General features: G+C 39.6%; 2 protein-coding genes across 2 annotated transcripts in view; one reads left to right on the top strand and one right to left on the bottom strand.

The window, feature by feature from the left end:
- Positions 1-21,895, top strand: part of LOC117135661 — a 48,537-nt gene that overhangs the window by 1,274 nt on the left and 25,368 nt on the right. The window lies entirely within an intron of this gene.
- Positions 468-2,005, bottom strand: LOC117135678 (chitinase-like protein Idgf1). Its single transcript, XM_033296080.1, has 2 exons — positions 1,300-2,005; positions 468-1,197 (listed from the first exon to the last, which is right to left on the bottom strand). The coding sequence occupies exons 1-2, from the start codon at positions 1,958-1,960 to the stop codon at positions 539-541; spliced, it is 1,320 nt and encodes a 439-aa protein (XP_033151971.1). The 5' UTR covers positions 1,961-2,005; the 3' UTR covers positions 468-538.

Genomic DNA, 21,895 nt, shown 5'->3' with positions numbered 1-21,895 from the left:
GCTGTCTTACTTATTCTCGCAATGACTTAATTGTGTACACAGAAGTTAATGACGACGATTGCGACGAGGCAGACGCAGGGTCATAACGAGGAGACCTCTAAAATGAAAAAAAAAAAGAAAACAGCAAATAATCTGAAAACATTGAAACGCGCTGGCTGATTAGAATTCGAAAACAGTGTTTCTGAATTGTTTCGCAAGTGTGCATATATAGAGCTAAATGCTGTGGAAATACCCGTCTATACCACTTGATTTAGTTTATCACACGCACTATAGAATTCAGTTTTTGTTTAGCAAATCGCCAAATGACTGGGATTGTTTATTGAATTTTCAGATCCGCTTAGAACATATTATTGTGGGTTTTTACTAAATTACAAACCATTTCCTTAATGATTTGTATTTGGAATTAATTTGGGCTTTCCCAATTATTAAATAGTATTTTCAACTGCAAACATAAAAACATTTCAATATTTATAATTCAAATGACACATTTATTAAAAAACTTAAAATATTAGGCTATTAGCAATAACAAGCAAATCATTTATCCCATAAAGTACTTAATTGACCGCACAATGGGGTACTTTTGGCCAGTGCAAAGTCCACGGAAGTCATCGTAACTTAAATCAAAAAGCGCAATTCCACCGAGTCCTTTGCTCTTGGCATATACCGCCTTTATTCCAGCAAAATCCGGATCATCGAAGCTCAGCCATACGCCAAAATCTCCATTCTCATCCGCCGGCCGGAGGGCGTAATTTCCGTATTTCTGGGTGAGATCCGTGACCTTGCGGAGCGGCGCCAGTTCTCCTCTATATTGAGCGGATGCGTTCTGCGACAACTTGGAGCAAATCTCTGGCCAACTGAGTAAGCCCTCAGCACTCCGGATTTGTATTCCGCCGGGTGCAGCTCCACATGTCTCATGAACAATGGGAGCTCCACTGAGTCCAGATCCCTTCGATAACTTCCAAGCCCTGCCATAACTGGCTATTCCCAGGTTCAACTTTTGGCCGGGACAATGATTCTGCAGCCAGTAGTTAACCTGGAACTCCACATTCAAATGGGGCAAGCGATTCTGTTCGTCCTGGAAGAAAATCGGAGCTGTATAGTCCGCCTCCTCGGGATTTCGTAGTGGGGTGAGAAAGTCGAAGGCCGCCAGGTTTATATAGTCGAACTGGGGATGCAGTTTGGGGACATCAAAGTACCCTAACAAAAATATTGATTAGGAAGTGGTTAATAAAATAGATCCTTCTTTATGTAACAACAATATATCTTTATCAAGGTTAATTTTTAGTGGATTACACTTACAAGTTGAGTTCACATTGGGCAGAACTGTCAGGGACAGCATCAGATTGGCAGATCGGAAGGCATTCTTTATATTTCCCACGAGATCGGTGAATTGTGACTTGTGCTGCTCCGCCAGGGGATCCACAACAAAGTCACCAGTGAAAAGCTTCTTGAACGACTTCCAGTACGATCCAAGGGATCCATGGACTTTTCTGGGCTTATTGCGGGGCAACTGGAACGCAAGATCCAGTCCATCGAATCCATTTCGCTTCAGCAAAATCATGCTGCTGTCTATAAAGTTCTGCTGAGCAGTGCGATTCGCCTCCAGAAGCTCCACATATTTATTGGGATGGGCCTCATCCACATCGCGATCTCCACCCACGCTGAGGAGAATCTTCAGTTGAGGAAACTTCTGTCGCAGGGCGGTGATGTCCTTGTAGTAGAACATGTCCAGGTCCACATTCAGACTGAATAGCTCGAGGGTACCGGACTTCAGGCCCGCATATCCGTAAACCAAATGGGTGCAGAACTGCAGGGCCAAATCCAGTTCGTTGGTATGCATTTTGGCCAGACCTTGGCGCAAATACGAGGTGGAGTCATAATAACAAACCAGATTTTTGGCAGCATGGGTCAGGCTTGTCACACTGAGCAAGCCTAGTATATAAAAGAACTGGAATCTCATCTTTTGGTAGAGCCCACGTCCTGACTTTATGGCTGATAATTAGCAACTGAAATCTCGTTCAAAAGCTTTATAGCTCAGCTGCTGTATTTTTGCTTATCTCACTGTTCTGCCGATGATGCCATTATCTGGTTTTCAGGCATTACGTAGTTCCTGTCAATGTTTTCCGACTTTATTGCGTTTGTTTGTGATGCCCTGTCAGCTAATACAGTTTCACGAATTGCCGTGACTCAACTTTTAGGGGTCTTTTTTATGGCAAAGTATTTCACGTTTTTAGTGAGTGTTTTGGATTTTTGTTTTACTTGCAAGCTTAAATTTATTGCAAAGGGTATTGAAAAAAATATGTATGTTTATATGTTATTAGTAATAATTATTGAACAAAAATTAATAATGAATTTTTACATTTAACAGCGTATTCATATAAAAATGTACTAATGAACTAACAGAGTGTTTAGATAAAAATGTATATTTTATTATTTTTAAAACGCAGTTTTAGTGTCTTCGATCTATAAATGAAACATAAAAACCAACTTTAAATCTTCCATACATTGCCATAACATTTTTCATGATCTAACTCATTTAAGCATCGTCATCGCTGTCGTCATTTGGCTCCTGATGAAGGTGAAAGACTTTCAATTAGCTAAACCCGAACCGCTCCAAAAGAGCCGACTCTCGAGTGGAGGACAACCTGCTGGGCAGCCGAATCTTCGGCAGCTGTTTTGGGCCCACGGGGAGGCACTTAAATCAGGAATCAATTGAAGCATTAAATACCCCAAACAAAGCAGCGAAAGATGCTCCTTGGGTAAAAGTCGAAATGGGACAGCTAATGACGACAGTCACAACAATGCGATGTGGGGATGGATCTCTGATCCGATGTACTCAGGGATCTACTCTCGTATGTGACACAACCAATTAGACAAAGGATATGGCGGGTCCTTGCCGAAGAATGCGAAATAATCCTCACACGCTGCTTAGCGCTGACAATGAAAAGCCGGAAAAATCGGGGGGCGAGAGGTCCGAGAGGCGTGTTCGTGATGAGAGGCGGCATTATCCTCGAATGTCCTCGATTGTGTGTGCGTTTTATCCGCAGCCATATCTGTATCTGTGTCTCTCATTGTTGTTTGATTTATATCGGAGGCCTGGCTCATCATCATCTCATTGTTTGCCTCACACCCCATCCATCCGCACATATATGTATGTACACATATCTATCCCATATCATTGTGGCCCAGATATAACAAGCCCAAGCATTTCTGACCTTAGCCCATGTCCACTGTCTATTAGCCACAAATCCCCATTTCCATCTACCAACTATTTGCTTTGGTCTTTTTGGGTGTTTACTGCGGCTAGTTTCGATATCATCAATCAGTCAACCATTGCTGGGCAAATAGAAATCAATGCCAAATAGCTTAATGTGTGAATTAATGTGCTATATAGTCAGATTGTATTACACTTATGGGCTTTGGTGTTGACATAAACTTTAGTGTTCAATAAAACTTTAATAGCTTTCGGACTAAATAAGGGAATGATCCAGAACACTTGGATCGGAAAATAAAACTGTTTTAAAACAGTATCTTTCTTATACTCAAGAGTTGTACTTTTTTCATATATGCCAGGTCTTATTTAATAACTATCTCTGTTGCTATTCACTAGTAACCTTCTAACAAAACACTAATATAAATTACAATACAATATCATTTAGGTAATTTAAAGTCTCTTGTAAATGATTGAAACCCTTTGTATAGCACCACAATAATTGAAACTTTTCCGAACCCCTTAAGCCTTTCTCACATTTTTATTTACCTCCTTGCCGCGAAAACTTGAAATTGGTTTCCATTATTGCGCATTCTTGGGTTCCCTGCTTGGCAATAATTAAGTCCAATAATAATTTAAACAAATACCTTCGCCAACCCCAGGCTCACCTTCAGCTTCATTATCTGTGGCAGCAGGTGCAGAACACCGCAAAGCATTTGCCTTATTTCATATTTCTAATTAGACAGCCGACGCTTTTCCGAAGTTTTCGTAACCGGGCAGACAATGCAATGCCCGCAAGAACAGAGGAAAATTCAATTTTCACAAAACAATTGCCATTAGGCGACGGTTTTCCTTTGCCACCAAAAGAGACGAGTGCTCTGCCCAATTGATGTGCCTAATCAGTTTATCTAAAGCATTTTTTTGGCCGTCTTCTGGGGGTTGCTGGCCAACAGGAAATTCATCATTGTCAAATGTGCGGCTTGACATTTTCCAAAAAGAGGGGGGACTCGGAAAAAATGTAAACTTTTTTGAGGCAACTTTTGGCTTTTTTTTGAGGGTTGCCTTTGCAATATAATTAGAAATTCATAATGAATTTTATTTGCTTTGGCCGCAGAGCAAAAACGAAAAAAAAAACCGAAATGAAAACAACACGAGGCAACGTCGCCTTGTCTAAATGTATTTTTTCGGTAATATTGACGCGCATTTTTGTGCAAATAAAATTAAAGCGCCCCCACGCCATTTTCGCCCTTATGAACCCACCGCATTAACAGACCGGGGCATATCAAATTATCAGTCGTGGGCTGGGCAGTAGTCAGTCATTCAGTCACTCAGTCATTCGTTCAGTCAGTCAGTCTATCAGTAGGAAATTCTGGGTCGAGCCTTGGATTTCAAATTCTTGTTTTTGGAGGGGGATCTGGTGGTGTTAATGCGGCGTGCAGGTATCAAAGCGGCGTTTGAAAAATGAAATTAAAAATTGTTGTTGATTCTAGCGCAAAAGAAATGGATAAAGCGAAAAAACAGCAGAGGAATAAAGTTAATGATAACAGCGACTGTGGCATACCCTGCTGAATGATATGAAAAATATAATAGTAAAGTTAATGCACTTTGAACGTATTTTGAGCATTTTTCAACAAATATTTTCTTGATAAATCTCTCACAGCTAAAATATGAGTTTTTAAATTTAATCAATCTACTTATAGCAGGCAAAGTGACCTATTATAGAAGATTTCATACAGTGCAACCAAAAAAAAAGATACAGCACGCCTAGAATTTTTAATTTTTAATGAGTCAAAGAGCACTTCTTTGGGCTATCTATGTCCATGGCGGGGTAGGAGGTTCATTCCGAGGAGTCAGTCTGTCCAGAAATGCCCCTCACTGCCATTCATTAGGTAAGAACATTTTGTTGCTGTCTTCATTAGAGACTTCGGATCTCAAAGTAAGCTTGGGAATGTATCCATCTATCTGTCAGCTAGAGTTTCCTGCTTGTTGCCGGGTCCGGATATTGCTTTGGTTTTTGCGGATGACTACATGGCGCCACATGTCACCAATACAGAATACAGAATGCCAAATACCAAAAAAAAAAAACCAACAGGACCTTGAAGGACTTCGTTTTGAGTAGCATGACCTTCGGTGTGTTGCTCATATTCATTATAAGCCCAAATAACTGTTGTCGTTGAGTGGCAAGTGTCAAAATACCATGGGCCCAAAAGGATTGTTACCATCGCACGTCGGTTCCCCGATTTCCTCTCCTCGATGGCGCCTTCTGGTTTTCTGCTCAATTGGTTCTGGCGTCGATTTGGCCAACTTCTTTCCCCTTCCCAGCCTGACGTTTCCCTTTTTGTGGGCTCGAGTTACCAGTTGCAGCTAACTGACTTGCTTGTTGGCCTGGCTTTCGGTTGGCCACTTGGCCACTTGGCCCGGCTCATGTGAATTACCGGGCCTCTGCTGCTCAAGTGTCAGCAGAAGCTGATGGGAAACCTTAGTGGCGGTGCCAGTGGCGGCGACTGGGACAGTTGGCCCTGGCTCAGCATTAAGCCTCATTTCTGGCCAATTCTGTCCTACACTTTCTGATAACTGTTGCCGTAAATCAATATCTCGCTTTGTGGTCAATCAAAATGCGTTTTTTTTTGCACTGTTGCAGAGGGTACCGTTCGGGGAAATGGTAGCACATGATGGGAAGTACTAACCATACCTTGAAGTACATAAGTGTAAAGGCAGATTAACTATGTATATCCATATTTTTAACAAGCTTGGACGCAGTCTAATTAATTTTTATACGGAACGGAACAAAAGAAAGTCGCCGCGGCAATAATTCATTGAAAAATATCATCAAAATCAAATGACAAAAACAATGTCATAAATAATAATTAATGCCACTTAATGCACACTACCAACAATATTCAAACAGAGCTGCGAAAAAATATTAATACATATAAAAATATAAAGCAGAACATAAATCTCGGCGGAGAGGGTGAAAGCAGAGACAGACAAGTTGGTCATAAAAATGGTTTATAAGTCCATAAAAACCAATTGTTTGCATTGCCCGTAATTGCATTAAAAAACACTGAGCCACGTGGACACTCCAATAAATATTGATGGGGAATTGGGGGAAAAAAAATGAAAATCCGGAATCGAAGCGTATGCATTTTTAATTTCGGACTTAACGCGGCATATAGAATGTAATTAAAACAGAATCTGATTAAATAAAAACAAATTAAGTGGTTTGTAAATAAATTGAATAGCGAGTGCGTAAAAAAGTAAATAAATTTGCGGCCATGTTATTGTTACATAAACTGCGCCTGCCAATTTTTTGTTGCCTGTTGATCACAAACAATACATTAATAATATAAACCAATAACTAATCATTTCAAACAGCCGTGTCTACATCGTCTGTACAGTTGAGTCGACTTTTAGAATCCTTTTCGAGAAACTCGTATAATACCACCAACTTTTACTTAAGGCCAAAGTTAAAATAATATTGTGACAGGACCCATCCCTCGAACAAGTCTGGGGTTCTTCTAGCTTCTAGCTGGAGGCCAAATTCGTAGACCATCCACATTTGTCTATTTTCCTATGCAAATCGTTCGATTTCACTGTGGAAATGGAAGTTTTGGGCGAGTCTGAGGAAAAACCTCTGTTGCAATCACAACCCCTTTGCGCATTATGCGTAATTCTAAAAATGTTTTCTTTTGCTTTGCTTATTTTTTAATTGCTAAGTTCGTATTTCCACCTCAGCTCAACTCAGCCCTTTTTCAGCCTTTCTACTTTAGCCTTTCTCGTCTGCCAAAAAGTTCAACGAAGTGTGTAAAGTTTTCTTCTCACAGCTGAGGAATGGGGTAGCTAGCTGCTTTGGCATTAAATTTGTGTAAATGGATTTTGCTAATGGATCCAATAATTCATTTACAATTTTACTTCTTAGCCTGGCAAATGGTATTTGCGCCAAGGTAAATAGGAGTCAGGACGACTTGGCCGCACTTTTCTGCGGTCGCCGATGGGAAGGAAGGCAAGAGCGGTTTGCATTCGGTTTTTGGGTGGCTTTCGGTGGAGGATTTCACACTTAAGTTGTGCGGGAAAACGGCAAGGAAAATTCCTCGACTGAGAGAACAGCTTTGGGCCTAAAGACTTAAGAGGTATTTTCCAGTCCAGCTTTCAGCATCAATTAGACGCCTCTGCGTTCTGACTATTTGAAAATATTTATTTGTCTCACATTGTTACAACTTTTAGCATTGCCTGACATTAATTTGTTGTTAATACGTTTTCCACCTAAGTTTGTTGAAAGTCCTATCAATGTATTCATTTCCGCAGTTTCCCTTAATCTCTTCTAGCGCGGAAAACAATTCCAAACACACAATTAAATACCATTTTTTACGCCCAATAAATTTGTTAAAAAATGTATGAGGCTGCGTGAGGTCCCTTTTGTGTGTGAGTGTCTGCTTAACAATATGAAAAATAAAGCTGACCATTTTTTCACACGCCAGACACGCAAGGATGAATCGGGGGATATATGTATATAATCGTATATACATATATACATATTTATATGTGTGCGGGCCAAAGAGTTGAGGGCAACGCGTGCTAAGGACCAAAAAAGGACCCACAACAATGAACCTGAGCGTCACTTTGTCTTTTTGTTGGCACACACACTCGCACGCAGCTGGACACCCGTGTGTATGTGTGTGTGAAAAATCACTGCCGCAGTGACGAAGGTCCTTCCTCGTTGTTGCTGTTGTTGCGCCATTATTTTGCTTAATTATTTACATGAGTAAACAGTTGAGAGTTCAGTTCAGTTCACTTGCGCTGGTGATGAGTTGCGGAGGTAATTTTTTCATATATTTATGGTGTCCGCAGATATGTGCAGTGTAAAATATTTCTTAAGAACTAATCTATATTATTTTTTACATAAATAAACCAAAATTTTACATAAGAAAACTGTAAAATGTTGCGTTTTTGCTTAAGTTTTTTAAATAGTTCATATTCATCCTTTTCCTAGAACAAACCTTAAATTTGTAATATTTTTTTAAGTGCACTCATGTGTAAATAACCTCAAGCGCGTCGCTTAAAAATTGGTCAAAAGCTCGCCTAATGGATCGCTTACTTTTTTGCGGGAAATGAGTTTACCCGAGGAAAATGCGGTGAAAGGGCCCCCCAAAAAAGGTGTGAGTGTGGCTGGCGGAGCTCTCACCTCTTATAAAATGTATACATGCGCTGATATTTCCAATTCCATAAAAGCGGGAAACGCCTTCGAGATTCCTGTTTTCCCTTGCTGGTAATGTCTTTTTTCTGCAGCGAATCAAATCGAAAAGAGCTGAAAGCCATCGCAAAACTTGGCAGAGACTTCCAATCAGACACAATTTGTTCCGACCAGAACCGCAATGAGATGAGGAGAAGGCCACGAAGACGAGAACATGGCTCACACGGAGCTCCTTGTCTCACCTCGTCCTCCGCTTCCGCCGCCTTGGCAATAATAATTTCAAAATTACAAATTCACAAAACGTACGCGAAATTATGCGCAATGTCTGCACCTCGGTTTGTCTGCCCCGCTTCCCTCAAACCCCCTTTTCCCACAACGCCCCTGCTCGAGGACTGCGTCATCATCCTCCGATGCCCTCATGTATCTTTGTATCTTTGCATCTTTCAGCTGCCATCTGCCGCTGCTTCTGCTGCTGAAAAAGCTGTGCCGCGCCTAAAGCACTTTTTATATTATATATATTCACATTTATATATAGCTATTGATGTGCCATATATATATATTGGGTATATATGCCGCCATGCCGCATCAAGGATTACATGTTGCGCAAGCCGGGCCATATCCTCACCTCAGTTTTGGCACAGTGGGAAAAATTCATTACCAAAATGGATCCAATTAGGTAAAAGTAATAGACTGCGATGCGCATAATTAAATTAGAAAAATTTTTGATATAATTTAAATATGTTGAAAATTTGATTGAGTTACTTTTAACAGTGCATTGAAAATTCTTTCAATACTAATTGTTTCACATATATTTTAAAATATGAGACACTTTGTAGAAGAATCGTATATTTGTATTATCTACCGCAATCCTTTTTAAATTCATATTATGCACAACTCTTATTAAGACTGAATTGTTTTCAAATTGATTTTGTCCCACTGTGTCGCGTCTCCATTTTCGTCTTGTATAAAATGCATAAAATTCACATTTAGATGTTGCTCTGCGGCCTGCAACTGCGACTGTCGGCTTCCATGCTGCCATGTTTCCAAGTTTCCCCCGATCCGATATGAAGGCTGGGTCCCGTCTATAACTGGCATTCATCATTCATTCATTGCCTCCACTCCAACGTCAGACTGCGATTTTTCATAGCAAATATGGCGAAGTCGCGAATCGCGGAGTTGCCTGTGCGGCTTTCTGCGGCGAGTCTGGAAGTCTTTGAGTCTTCGAGTCAATCAAATGCCCCAAGTTCATTACGAACTGCCAGAGTGGTTGGGTGAGTAATAAGTGTCGGCTCTTCTCTCTATAATAGTTTGCCTGCCTATCTGTTTGAAATACACAGAAAGAATAATATCATTCTACTTGAATAAGTATTTCAGTTTTTGAACAAAAGCATGGGGATCTGTATTAGATTTCGCCATATGCCAAACAATTTACTCTTGACTATAAAATGATATAGAGCTAATATTTACTACTAGACTTTTATTTGCTTAAGAATTTAATCAAGTTTTTTAAATTTTGGAGATTAATAGAGAAACAATATTTGAGTATTAAAATGATATATTTATATCTTATATTTTAAACACGCATATTTTAAACGAGTCATAGGTATAGAAATGAACTAATTATAATAGAATTTTGAAAATGAGTTAATGCTTAAGATTTCTTTATGGTAAAACGAAAATCCAAACATGCTCCTATTTGGTTGTGCTTTTTTATCCGTGCAGAATAGTTGGCCAAGAGTTGGGCATAGATCAGGTTAGTTCGCTGCCACCTTCGTCCATTTTCGGCTGCTACTTTGTTGGCCGTTTGGCTGTTGGCCTGGTCCGGAGTTGAAGTCGGAGTCGGTTGTTGTTGCCTTTGCTGATGGGGATGTTGATGGGCTTGATGCATGTTGTGTTAGCTTCTGTTGTTGATTTGGAATGCAGTTTGGCGGTATGGCCCGGGGCCATATTTCCTGCTCCTGCATCCGCCACTCCGCATTTTGCATTTTGATTACTTTTTTCAGTTGCTCGGCCGACAGTTGGAAGTTTCGATTTAGTTTTTGTGGCTTATAGAAAGAGATGCGCAGATATCTACTACATATATTTCTATAGTTCGGCATTTTTCCTGCGCTTTGAAAAGAACCGAAAATTCAGCACTTTGCCAACAATTGGCCAAAAAGGAAAACTTTTCGACTAACTTTTTAATGGCCACGTGGAGGGAGAGCTTTTAAGTGTAATTAGGAAACAGGCGAGGTTACCACATTGAGAAAAACCTTAACATTATTTGTACTTCCGATGGAAATTTTTTTAAAAATATCACCAACACATATATCTACTATAAATGTTGTTCCTCATGATTTACGGTTCTTGAATTTTATTGAATTGAAATTTATTTAGTTATTAAAAAATTTCGCCATGTACAGCACTTGCTAATATATATGCCTGCGCACATTCAAAATGGTGTATATATACAGCGAAAATAATAAGGAAAAATTCAGCTCAATTTTCGTGAGTTCCGCTTGGCATGCAATTTCAAAATTTTAGCAATTTCGCTTCTGGTTTGTTGCTGTTTTCCTCCTTTTCTGTTTCGAGCAATGACATAAATTTATTTGGGTTTCTCGTGTTCGGTCGGCGCACAAAAGTTGATGCCACAAAATGGCGTCTGGCCGGGGAAATTGTTGCATGCATTTGCATATTTTCTGCATCGGCTTGGCCCGCAAAAGAGCGAGTGCGCGACATTTTATTTGGAAAAGTGCAGGCCCACTTAGCTCCCTCCTTCTTTCCAAAAATTTTCCCTTTTTCTCGGCCATAAAACATCGCCAGCGCTGTGCCAACATGGCCAAAATGGCGTTGGGGAAAATGTCAACCATGTGCAAAAAGGCAAACATCAGTGGGCGAGGGGCCGCCAGTAGCAAGTACCAACCGGTTGAAGTACGACTATTTCCCAGAGCACAGTGGTAGGGAATAACAAATGTGAGCTAATAATATTGAATAAATAATATTTTGGATTTACCAAAAAATAAATCCCGCACCTACTCTTACTTCTTTGTCATATTGTAAGATATAACCAATGTTTTTACAGAACAAAAATCGTTGTCTGCCCCGTTTAAGAAGTACATATTTGTTTTAGTTTAGTTACATATTATTATAATATGATTACTTAACTAATTATTTTAACATTGAAATAAGTCATGATCATAATTTATTTTTCGACCCCTAATGAATAAATGAATTAGAATGATCACCATCGAGGGCACCACTGTACATTTGGGCGGGCAATCAGCCAACCAAAGCGACGGCCATGCGATGTCCAATGCCCAAGCCACCAAGACCGCTCCTCCTCTTCCGCCTCCCAGTACCTCCTCCTCCTCCTCCTCCTCCTCGCCCCCCTCCAGCCATAACCCTTGGCCAACCCCGCAGTCGGAGTAGAACCCGCAATTATGCTGTAGACCAAAGCAAAATAATTACTTTGATCGTCAAATGATATTATTTTGTCGGCCATGCGGTGTCTGTGGTGCAGGGTAGGGTGTTTGGGAAGGTGCGGGGTGGTCGGGCTGGGTGGATAGTTTCCCCTGGAACGGGGGAGGGAAGGCCGTCCCAGTGGGCAGAGAGGGAGGCGTGGCTGGTTCTGCATGCAATTGAGCTGGGTGTGCGAGTGTGCCGAGCATAAGTGTGTCTGTGTTGGCAATGGCCGTCGCGAAACAGTGGTTTTAAATTATGGCAGATTAGTTAACACTACTGGAATTTTTAATAGTTTTTTTTTTCAAAAAATTACATCTTTGGAATACGGAACTGTTTTATTTTTAAAATAAAATTGAAATATTTCAATAGATTCTCACTTTTCCCTAAATTTTATAAAAAATACTTGTACTCGACATCTTTACTATCAGCTAGCTCTTGAATTATAATCAAGAAGTGGGTATAACTAAACTTTTAAAGTACAATGTTACTCTGCTATTTATATTATACACGTTTTTTCCACTGTTTTCTATTGGCCAGCCATGATGACGTCGACAATGGCCGCCATCAACTGAAAGTGCAATGTGCATTTGGCCAAATTTGCATTTGTCGGTATCCCCGCACCACCCAAAAGCCATTTTAGCCGGCCCAGGCCCACAAGTTAATTACTTTTTCGTACATTTTCGATGGCGCGTTTCGCACTGGAAACTTCCTTTTTTCCATCTTTATTTATTTCACTGCAAATGAAGCCTCCGCTTGGCCAGGATGCCTCCCCAAACCGCCCCACAAAAGCCCCTGAATACCCCACGAAACTGAAACTGAAGCTACAGCTCCATTTGCAGTCCCAGTTCTCAGTCCACAGCAATATCCGCGTCCTGCATTTCGCTCCTCCTTTCGGTCGTTGTTAGTTTGAATGCGTTTTCGCATTTATATGCAAATTTTTTGGTTTGCATGCAGAAAATATTGCTTTCGACAAATGGCCGGAGAGTTGGGAACGGGAATGGGTTTGGGGCGATGATATAGTGGGGGTTTTCTGCCAGTTTTCGGTGTGGCTGCCAGGAAGAAAGGGGACGATCCCGGGGCCACGGAATTGGTCGGCGAAATTGCAACGAGCTGACCAATGGGCGGCATCACCATCATCATCATGAACTCAAATGGGCACAACCGCAAAATTGGATTGGAATTCGACCGGGATATGTGTTTTTTTTTTTAGTAATTTAAGGGGCTAACCCGCCGAATTATAAGTTATTATTTATTGATGAGTTATCAGAAATTGGAATTTCTTAAAATAAAAATTAATAAATGTACAAAGAAAGTAAAGTGATCACGTACACATTAAAAAATTTCCAAAACAATGAAATCAATTCAATTAACGTTTGACAAACCTTATTAACAGTTTTCACTTGTTAAGCAAGTTTTGCAACCCCGTGCACTATGAATATTCTCTCTCATTTTCCAAGAATTCCTAATAGAATTCTCTGCTGATTAGAGCAGGTAAAAGAAAACTTCCCACACATCTACTTTAACCTTTTGTCGACGGCCCAACCCCCTTTGGCAAATTAATAAAAAGAAAAATGTTTCAACTGAGCTGCAGATTTATGGCTGTTAGAAAATGTGCAATTAATGCGTGTATAAATTACAGCGGACAATTAAATGGGGTTCAGACGTGCTGAAAGTAGCCTCTAACCATCTGAAAATTATCCAGACCCATAGCGACCCACAGCATTACACATACGCCGCGTGGGCGTCGACATTGCGTGCTTAGGGAGTGTTATTTATTTTTGGGAGAATCGTCTGGATGAGCATTCGTATGAATGGATGCGTTTATAATGAAGTTCCGATAATACATACGACTAATTATGCGCCAGGAAGCGTACAAGGAGATATGAAGTAGACAAAGGGAACTTGAGAAAATACTAGCACTAAATTTCCTGGGGCAAAAGAACTAGGTAATGCTCTATTAAAGGATAATCGTTTTGTACAGGGTACGTTTTGTATAGGGTACTAAAAAATGTATATAATAATGGTCAGTTGGGATTTCTTATACAATTTAAAGTATTAAATGCTTAACAATATAAAATATTTATATTTATAATGCTTGAAAAGTATTTAAATATTTATATTTATAATGCTTGAAAAGTATTTGTATGAAATTTTTAAAGTAATTTCAATTATTAGAAGCATTATGTTTTATAAGAACACATTGTGCTAACAGGCGTTGAACATCATCTAGTTTGAATACACATTCCTTGCTTTACTTACCCCAAAAATGGGGTTAGCTGCGTAATCTACAGAGCCAAAATTGAGTTGTCTGTGTGCAATGGACAAACAGAACCCCACCCAGCTTTTGTTTACCCCCCTCGTATTACGCCCATGCTCCTGCAGCAATGCAATTCATAAATTTCAACAATGATAATCGAGCAACTGAGTTTGAAGAGGGCGTTGCAAGATTGCTGACTGCACTTGGGCGAGATTACAGCAGGGGAATTGCCAAAGAATGGGGATGTGGCAGCATCCAGTCGGCAAGTGTAACATATTGCACATGCACACTCCCATGCCCATGTGTGCATTGGTCCTTTTCGCCCAGGACAACGTCGCTCGATTGCGAAGCCGATGCCATCGTCGCCACCCAAACAAACACTCGACGCTTTTGTTCCTGCTGATGGAATTATTTGTTCGCACATTGTCAACTTGCCACTCCCCCAAGCCCCGGGCACCTCGGTCCCCCGTACCCACATCTTTAGGGTGTGCATACACCGTAAAAAATCACACAATGCTTACCGTACCATCAGATTCGTGGTGTAACGAATTTTACGGGTATATATACAAGGAACTACCTCTTAATGATGTTTGACTTTAATTATAAGAAATATTTACTAAAGTGTAGATAAGATTAAATCTTGAAGATAGTTTAATTCAACTAATTGAGTTCCACAAGCGTAATATTTTTTAAAATTTATTGTATAAAGCTCTTGTTTTGCTCGCTGTGTACCTGCGACATCCGTGGCTGGTGTTTCCCATTGCAAAATGCAATTTGCCGCCACCCGAAAGGTTTTTCCACCCACCTTTTCCCCCATTTCGGTCTTATCTTTGCTTTCATTTCATAAACCAGCTGCCCCCTCGTCCAGTCACAGTTTGCAACACTTTTCGACCGCAAAACGAACTCAAAACTGAAACAATGAAGACTCGTTGCTGCAACTGCAATCCATTCTGTGGGCAGACTGCAGTTGCCGGCACAATGTATCATCAGTTGAACTTTTGTGCGGCTGTCATAGGCAGAAATTGGTTGCATGCCTGGCTCTCTGCCGAAAAAACACACACATTTGCCCAAAAACGAGCCCTTGCAACTTGATTTGCAACTTCATTTGCAATGCTTCGGGATGGGAAAATTTGTGGGGGGGAGACGATGGGGATTTGCATGGAGGTCCAAGTCGATGGCTTATAAATCATCTGGAATTGGTTTGGAAAAGACAATGTGATTGGATTTGATATTTTCGTTCAGGGTTTCGGATAAGATCTCAAGGCTTGGCTTTCGATTGGGTGAAACACTTGGGGAAAAGGCAATTTACGGTGTCGAGACTTAAAAAGTTTTTTCCCTGGGAAAGAGTTTTATTACTAAAGCATTTCTCAATAAAAATATAAAATATAGTAAACTGTATAAAAAAGGGGTTTCATGTCTCATTTCGCATTTAGATGTGACAGTATCCCAAGAACTTTTTTAGGCTTTCCCCTTAGGGTAACGTCTCTATATCTTTTTCCATAGTTTATCTTTATGTTCGGCTGCAATTTTGTTGTACAGCATGGCCCGCGGAGGTGCTCACTCTTCATTCTGCCTGGTTTCCGAAGACTAATTGAAGACTCTCAACACCTCGGTCGAACGGAACCAGCTGAAAACTGTGAGAGCCGCCTTATATTCCCAACTGGCCTTAATTAATTTCTCAGCCATCCAGCGGCAGAAACTACGCAGCTTATTTGAATGTTTATTAAAATGTACGAGAACTTCCCTCGCCGGGTTGCCTTCTTTTCTTCTCGGACATAGTTGCGCCTAATTTGATATAAAATATATGTATAATATATATACTTATGTGCTATAGTGTTATGGCAAGGCAGGCGATTCACTAACAACGCGCCAACATGCAAATTGGCAATTTAGTTTTAATTTTTTAATCGCTGCAAAGGAAAATTCAACACGTTACGTTGATTGTTAAACAGATATACATATAAATTGTATTTCGTTTGGATAACTCAAAAGTGGCTACCGTTTTACATACATACAGAGGAAAATAGTTTTTTCGTGGGCACCTTTTCGACCATAATTTTTAATTGCGAAATGCAGAATATTTAAAAAAGTTTCAGTCAAAAGGGGCTAGTAATTGTTTTCGAGTGCATACAATATCATGTCAAGCAGACATTTCAATTCAATTAAATTCTTTCGCCTTTTATCGAAAAACTTTTGCGGCAACAACTTTTTCGTATTCCCAACCATTTTTCCACTTTACAAAAGCTGCATAAATTAATTAACCAAAAATGCTTTTAAACTTGTACGTCCCTAAAATAACCAAATGCTTCAACGGAAATCTGCGACTGAAGGAAAACAAAGGCATAAATCGATTAAATTTGCTGTCATTCTAAATTTGACACATGAAACAAAATGCGTTGAAATATTCCCACCCACGGTCCTCAAAAATAATTTTTTTTTAAATGGAAGGGGAAGTTTGTTCCTGTCACATGTAGCTGGGTGTGAAAACAGCAACAACAGCAAGGGTAACATACGTTCGAAAAGCTTTTCAGATTTTTCCCCTCCCCAATGGGGGTTTCCTTTTGGGAAAAGGGTGAAAATCTGGGTGCGCGACGTTTATGCAAATTGTCAGCCGTTTGACTGTGAAAACATTGTGTAGCCATTTGAACTTTCGGGCAACAAAGAGTTGAAAGGGATTTTTTTGGGAGGAGTAGATGGAATTTCAAATTATTATAAAACGCTCGAAAAAAGACAAGAAATAGTACAAAAATTGATATACATGCACTTGCTAAAATTATGAGTACCTAAGCCGATTAATCTGATGCGATGGTACCTTTAAAATTCTAGTAGTTTAGTAAATTGATTTCCTAAAAATATATAGCATACTATTAAAACTTAACAAGCTGTTTTTGTTTTCCACCTGTTGTAAGTGTCTTGTTTCTTCCTGCAATTAGAATTTTCATTTCCATCTAACGTCCAGCTCGGAAAATCGTTTCTTCGTAGATTCTCCTCTCATTAGCTCTTTGAAAAATTGTGGTTACAAGTGGAACGCGTTTCCGACTTGTGTAAGGCGGCACCGAGCGATAAATAAGCGTCTTTCAACCTACAACTCTGACTTTAACACTTGCGACAACTTAATTCGCCGTAATCATGCGAGCATTCTGCAATGAAGTCTCTTCACCGCTTCCACCGAGAGACCCAATTTAAATTAATCAACTTGGTGGGCCGAACAACACCCATTCAAGGCCCTGCGATTCCACCACCCACTCGAGGGCTCCTCACGAACTCCCGATAACCTCAGCTGTTGCGTGCTCCCGACTAATTTTCATGTGCGTTCCTAATGAACTTTTAATTGTTTTCCAAGGAAACAGAAAAGATTCGATCAGAAGACAATCGCAATTGAAAGTTCTTGCAGCAGTTTAATGTTTAAGATGGGAAAATAGCACAAATGGTTTTGAAAACTCTTAAAAATATAAACATATAAATTTTATTTACATATAAAATATAATCACACTATTAATATATATTAGGGGAATTTTAAAAATTAACTATATCAAAATATCAAAAAAATTTCAGCTCTAATTCATCCTTTACTAAAGTCATTCATAATTCAGTTGGAGGTCCTTCAGTTCGATTCTTCTTTTCCAAGTGGCAAACCACACAAAGCCCACATAAATAAATTGCCGGCAATTACGGCGTTAACAAGTTTTATTGACTGACTAAATGCGCAAAGCCCCCCGCCCCCGGAAATCCATGAAGTGAATTCCCCCCTCCGTCACTGACGAAGTAAAGTCCACAGATTCTTTTTTCAGCTGCCCGAGTTCTCCCCCTTTTTCAGATTTTTCGGGCAAGGACATTTCATGGGCTTGTACAAACGTTTAACCGAGTGTCTGCTCCCCTCAATTTTCCTGCCCCCTCCCGCACTTTTTTCGGCGGGGAGTAAATTTATTTGCGCTTCGTGGTCGTCTGGTCAAGTTTTTGTTTTTGACCGAATGAGGGGAGTTTTGTGTCGAGGGAGAACAATGAATAATGTCCGCAGTCAGCCAGGCGCAATCGCTTGTTTCCACTTGCCGACCACCCACTGTCATCCCCCCATTTTCCCGCCCCACTTGGTTGCCCCATTCATTCCGCTAGATCAATCTTCGTTGCACTTCTGTTGGGTATCCCCCTCCCGTTTGGCTCGCCCTGTCCATGTCTGTCTATCGATTCGACACTTTGTTGCATTTGAAATTTATTAGCCAGTTCTATTCCACATACACGTAAAAAAGGGTCTTTACTGTAAAAACACATTTCGGTGGTGTTTAATAAAGATAAGATTTATTTTTAAAGAAAGAAAAACTATTCCACAGTTTAAATTCACACTTTTATCAGAATTTAAATACTGGTTACCTTTTACTTCTTGATAAATTTATCATTGCATTGAATATTGACATGTTATTATGTGGCCTTAGAAAAAGGCAGCGTCTTCTCTGAAGTTCGCTTATATATAAATGCAATACCCTTAATATAATATAATATATAATAATAATAATAATAATAATATAATATATGCAATATAATATAATAATATACCTTTCTTGCTAACTAACTATTAAAAACAATAGAGAATTTTTGCTGTGCCAGAACACAACGACAGAAATCTTTATCGAGCACGTGCATATATGTACATACGAGTACATCCCCAGCATATTTCTCACATTATAACTGTCAGTCGAAAATTTACCTTTCGAGCTAAGCATAAAAAATGGCAAAAAAGAATCATAAGGCGACATTGATTCCGTGCAATTTTTTTTATTTTCGGCAATGGCAGCCAATAAAAAGATAAAGCCAGGCAAGCGAATCGTCTGGGGGAGGGAGGTTATAGCCATGTGTCTTGGTCTCGGGTGGTTCGTTCCCCTCGGGAGGGAGGTGGTGATATGGCTGATATTGGTGAAAGGGGGCTGGGGCGTTAAGGGGCAGGGGGCGTGTGCTAGGCGCTATCAGCATATGCGGTTTAAGTTGCGGTTGACATTTATTTCACGCACCATTGCACAAATAAATGCGTTGCGGCTTGCCGATTCGATTGGATGGGGGTGAAGAATGTATATTTATATGGTCTGGAATCGTTTGGGGTAATGTACTGAAGTACTGAAACTTTGGAGAGTCACTAAGGGTACTTTGTAAAAAAAATCTATAAAATATATAGTTCATGAAACCCAAAAAAGCGCTGTATTACAGATTCAGCATAGCATCTATAAATAAAATTTTATAAATGGAATATAAGTTTGGCAATTCGATATGCCCAATTAAGTTTGTTCAGCCTTACTTTTTCAATACTTTTACTCATCTCACAGAAAAGTTTACAATTAATCGATTTACCTTACGTATATCATATATCAATTAATTTATCCATCACATCTTCAATTAGCAAACACTCGAAGAAAGTCGAACTGGGAATCGATTGGAGAACTCGGTCTGTAACAACTTTGACGGCCAAAGATCATCTCCATCACATTTTTGCGAGTTCGGATAGACCCTTTAACCCTTTTCGTCGTCGGTGCAACTTCTGGGCCACGCCCCCAAAAAGGCAGAAAGAAGTCGCCTTCGAGGGTCTCGGGGTCATTTGTTCCCACTTCCTCCACACTTGTGTTTCAATATCTTCGCTTAGGATTTCTTTTTCGTTGCGTTTGCCTTTTTGGGTTTTTAATTTTACGCTTCGAAATTTTATAATTTCCACACTTTGTGCTAGACTGCCCCTCTTTCTTCATTATTTTATCTCTCTCATTCGGTTCTTGGGGGCCTCTCGTCTTTAGCCTCAAACATCAAAAGTAAAGTTTTATTTTCCAGCATATTCTTTTCCCTGCTCCTCGTATTTTTGCTTAGCCCGACTGAAAATTCCTGTCACGTACACAAAATTTTAATTGATGCCATTAAAAGGTTTGGGTCTCAAGAAGCGAAGAAATAATACAAGTTGAACGACAGGAATAAAAATATGATGGGCAATAAAGGTATTTGGAAAAATAAATTTAAATGTTTATTATTATTTATAATAATCTATCTTATTTAAATTATTATTTTCTTTAACAAGCATAACATTTGATAGGAGACTATATTTTTTAAACACATTTATATTTTGTTCCAACTGAAAATGACATAATAATGATTATACTCGCTAACTGAATCTTCTTCAATTAGTGGAATGATTTAGCGAATTTTTGTGAAGTGGCTCATGAAAGTCAGAGATAGTAAGTAATCCCCAGCAGTCTTTATCCTTGTCGACATTAATTAATGGAACTTACAGCTCTATTCGCAGGATAACAGAATCTCGAAACTTTTTAGCTGTGTAAGTGAGAATTTTAATTGTACCCCATCCGCACACACGTCCTTGCCCATCCTGTGTTGACTTTAATTGTGCGAAAAAGCAAAAACATTCTAATTTACAGAGCTGCGCGAAAAAGGATGCAGGATATGTGAGCTGGTTTAGCCGTGAAGTTGTTCCCCCGGACTCAGTTTGTGTGTTTGGAATGTGATAGTGTAATTATGATGCGGTTTTGGGTTCGGTATTCCACCCTGTCCAGATCCTGGCGAACAATTGCAGCCGAAGATTAGCCAGCTCAGCCCTTAGCACACGCCTCCCGTTTTCCAGCCATTTCCATGACCATGTGTCGCACGTTGAGAGTCCTTTTTTGTGCGAGTCCTTTTTGCATACTCCATTCGGACAATGGCAAATGTACTTTATGCAACTCGCCATTGTTTGCCGTTGTAATTATGTTGACAATCCATCATCATACATCATCATCATTGGCCAATTTAGGGGGTATTTTTATATGTTTCTCTAAATTTTTGTTGAGGTTTCTACGATTGCGATTGTATATTTCTGGGCACGGCGCTTGACTGCCTCTTGTGTCCTGTTTGGCTAATTTGTTTAATGAATGCATATGGAGATTCGCATTGGACGCGGTTGGCACGTGATGAGTGATTGTGGGGTTGAAAAATGGTAGAAGGGGTTGTTATTTATTTATTGATACAGCTGGGTAGCTGATATAATATTTGGCCATTTAAAGTGGCTTACGTTGAATTATTTCTGGTACACAGTTAGATAATACCTTTGGGAATTGAAAAACCATCTTAAACATTTCACCAATAAAAAAGGGAAGATTTCGTAAACAAAATGATTGATATTTTAAATTAATTTTTAATAAGATATAGTGATGCAAGGAATGATTTACATTCATATTCTATTACTATTTGCTTTTTCATTAATCTAATTAGCTCAAAATCAATTTAGGTTCCGACTAAGCAGCTTTCATCAGCTAATCACTCAAACTTAAGTCCCAACCCACAAATCCTAAGCTAACCCACTACCACTAGCTGTCTGTCAATCGCAGGATCATATCTGCATATATATAGATATAGTTGGAAAAACTCTTCCCCATCGCAGAGGGCAAATAAGACAAAAGTGGGAAAAATAATGCCAAGAAAAAATATTCTACGCCAGTGTGTGAGGGAAAGTGTAACTGTGTTTAAACTCAATTAGCATAAAATGCAATCCATCATGGAAAATGTCAAAAACTGCTGAGCAAAGTTGCTACGAGTCGAAGCACAAAAAAATAACGAAAGAAGCCAAATCAGGGGTTGCAAACTGAACCGCAAAAAAAAATAAGTGGAAAAAATTTCTAATATATTAAACAAATATGATAATAAAGTTGGTGTGGTGGGCGAAAGGGGAGTGGCCAGGACATTGGGAAATGCAGGAAACTATAAAAAAGCAGAAGACGCTGATAGAGAAAAGAAAGTTGTGAACTTTGCATAAGTTTTTCGACCAAGGATTTCACAT

Source organism: Drosophila mauritiana, chromosome 2L (genome assembly GCF_004382145.1).
Source record: "Drosophila mauritiana strain mau12 chromosome 2L, ASM438214v1, whole genome shotgun sequence".
NCBI classification, from domain to species: Eukaryota; Metazoa; Arthropoda; class Insecta; order Diptera; family Drosophilidae; genus Drosophila; species Drosophila mauritiana.
This window is presented reverse-complemented; position numbering and strand designations above follow the sequence as displayed.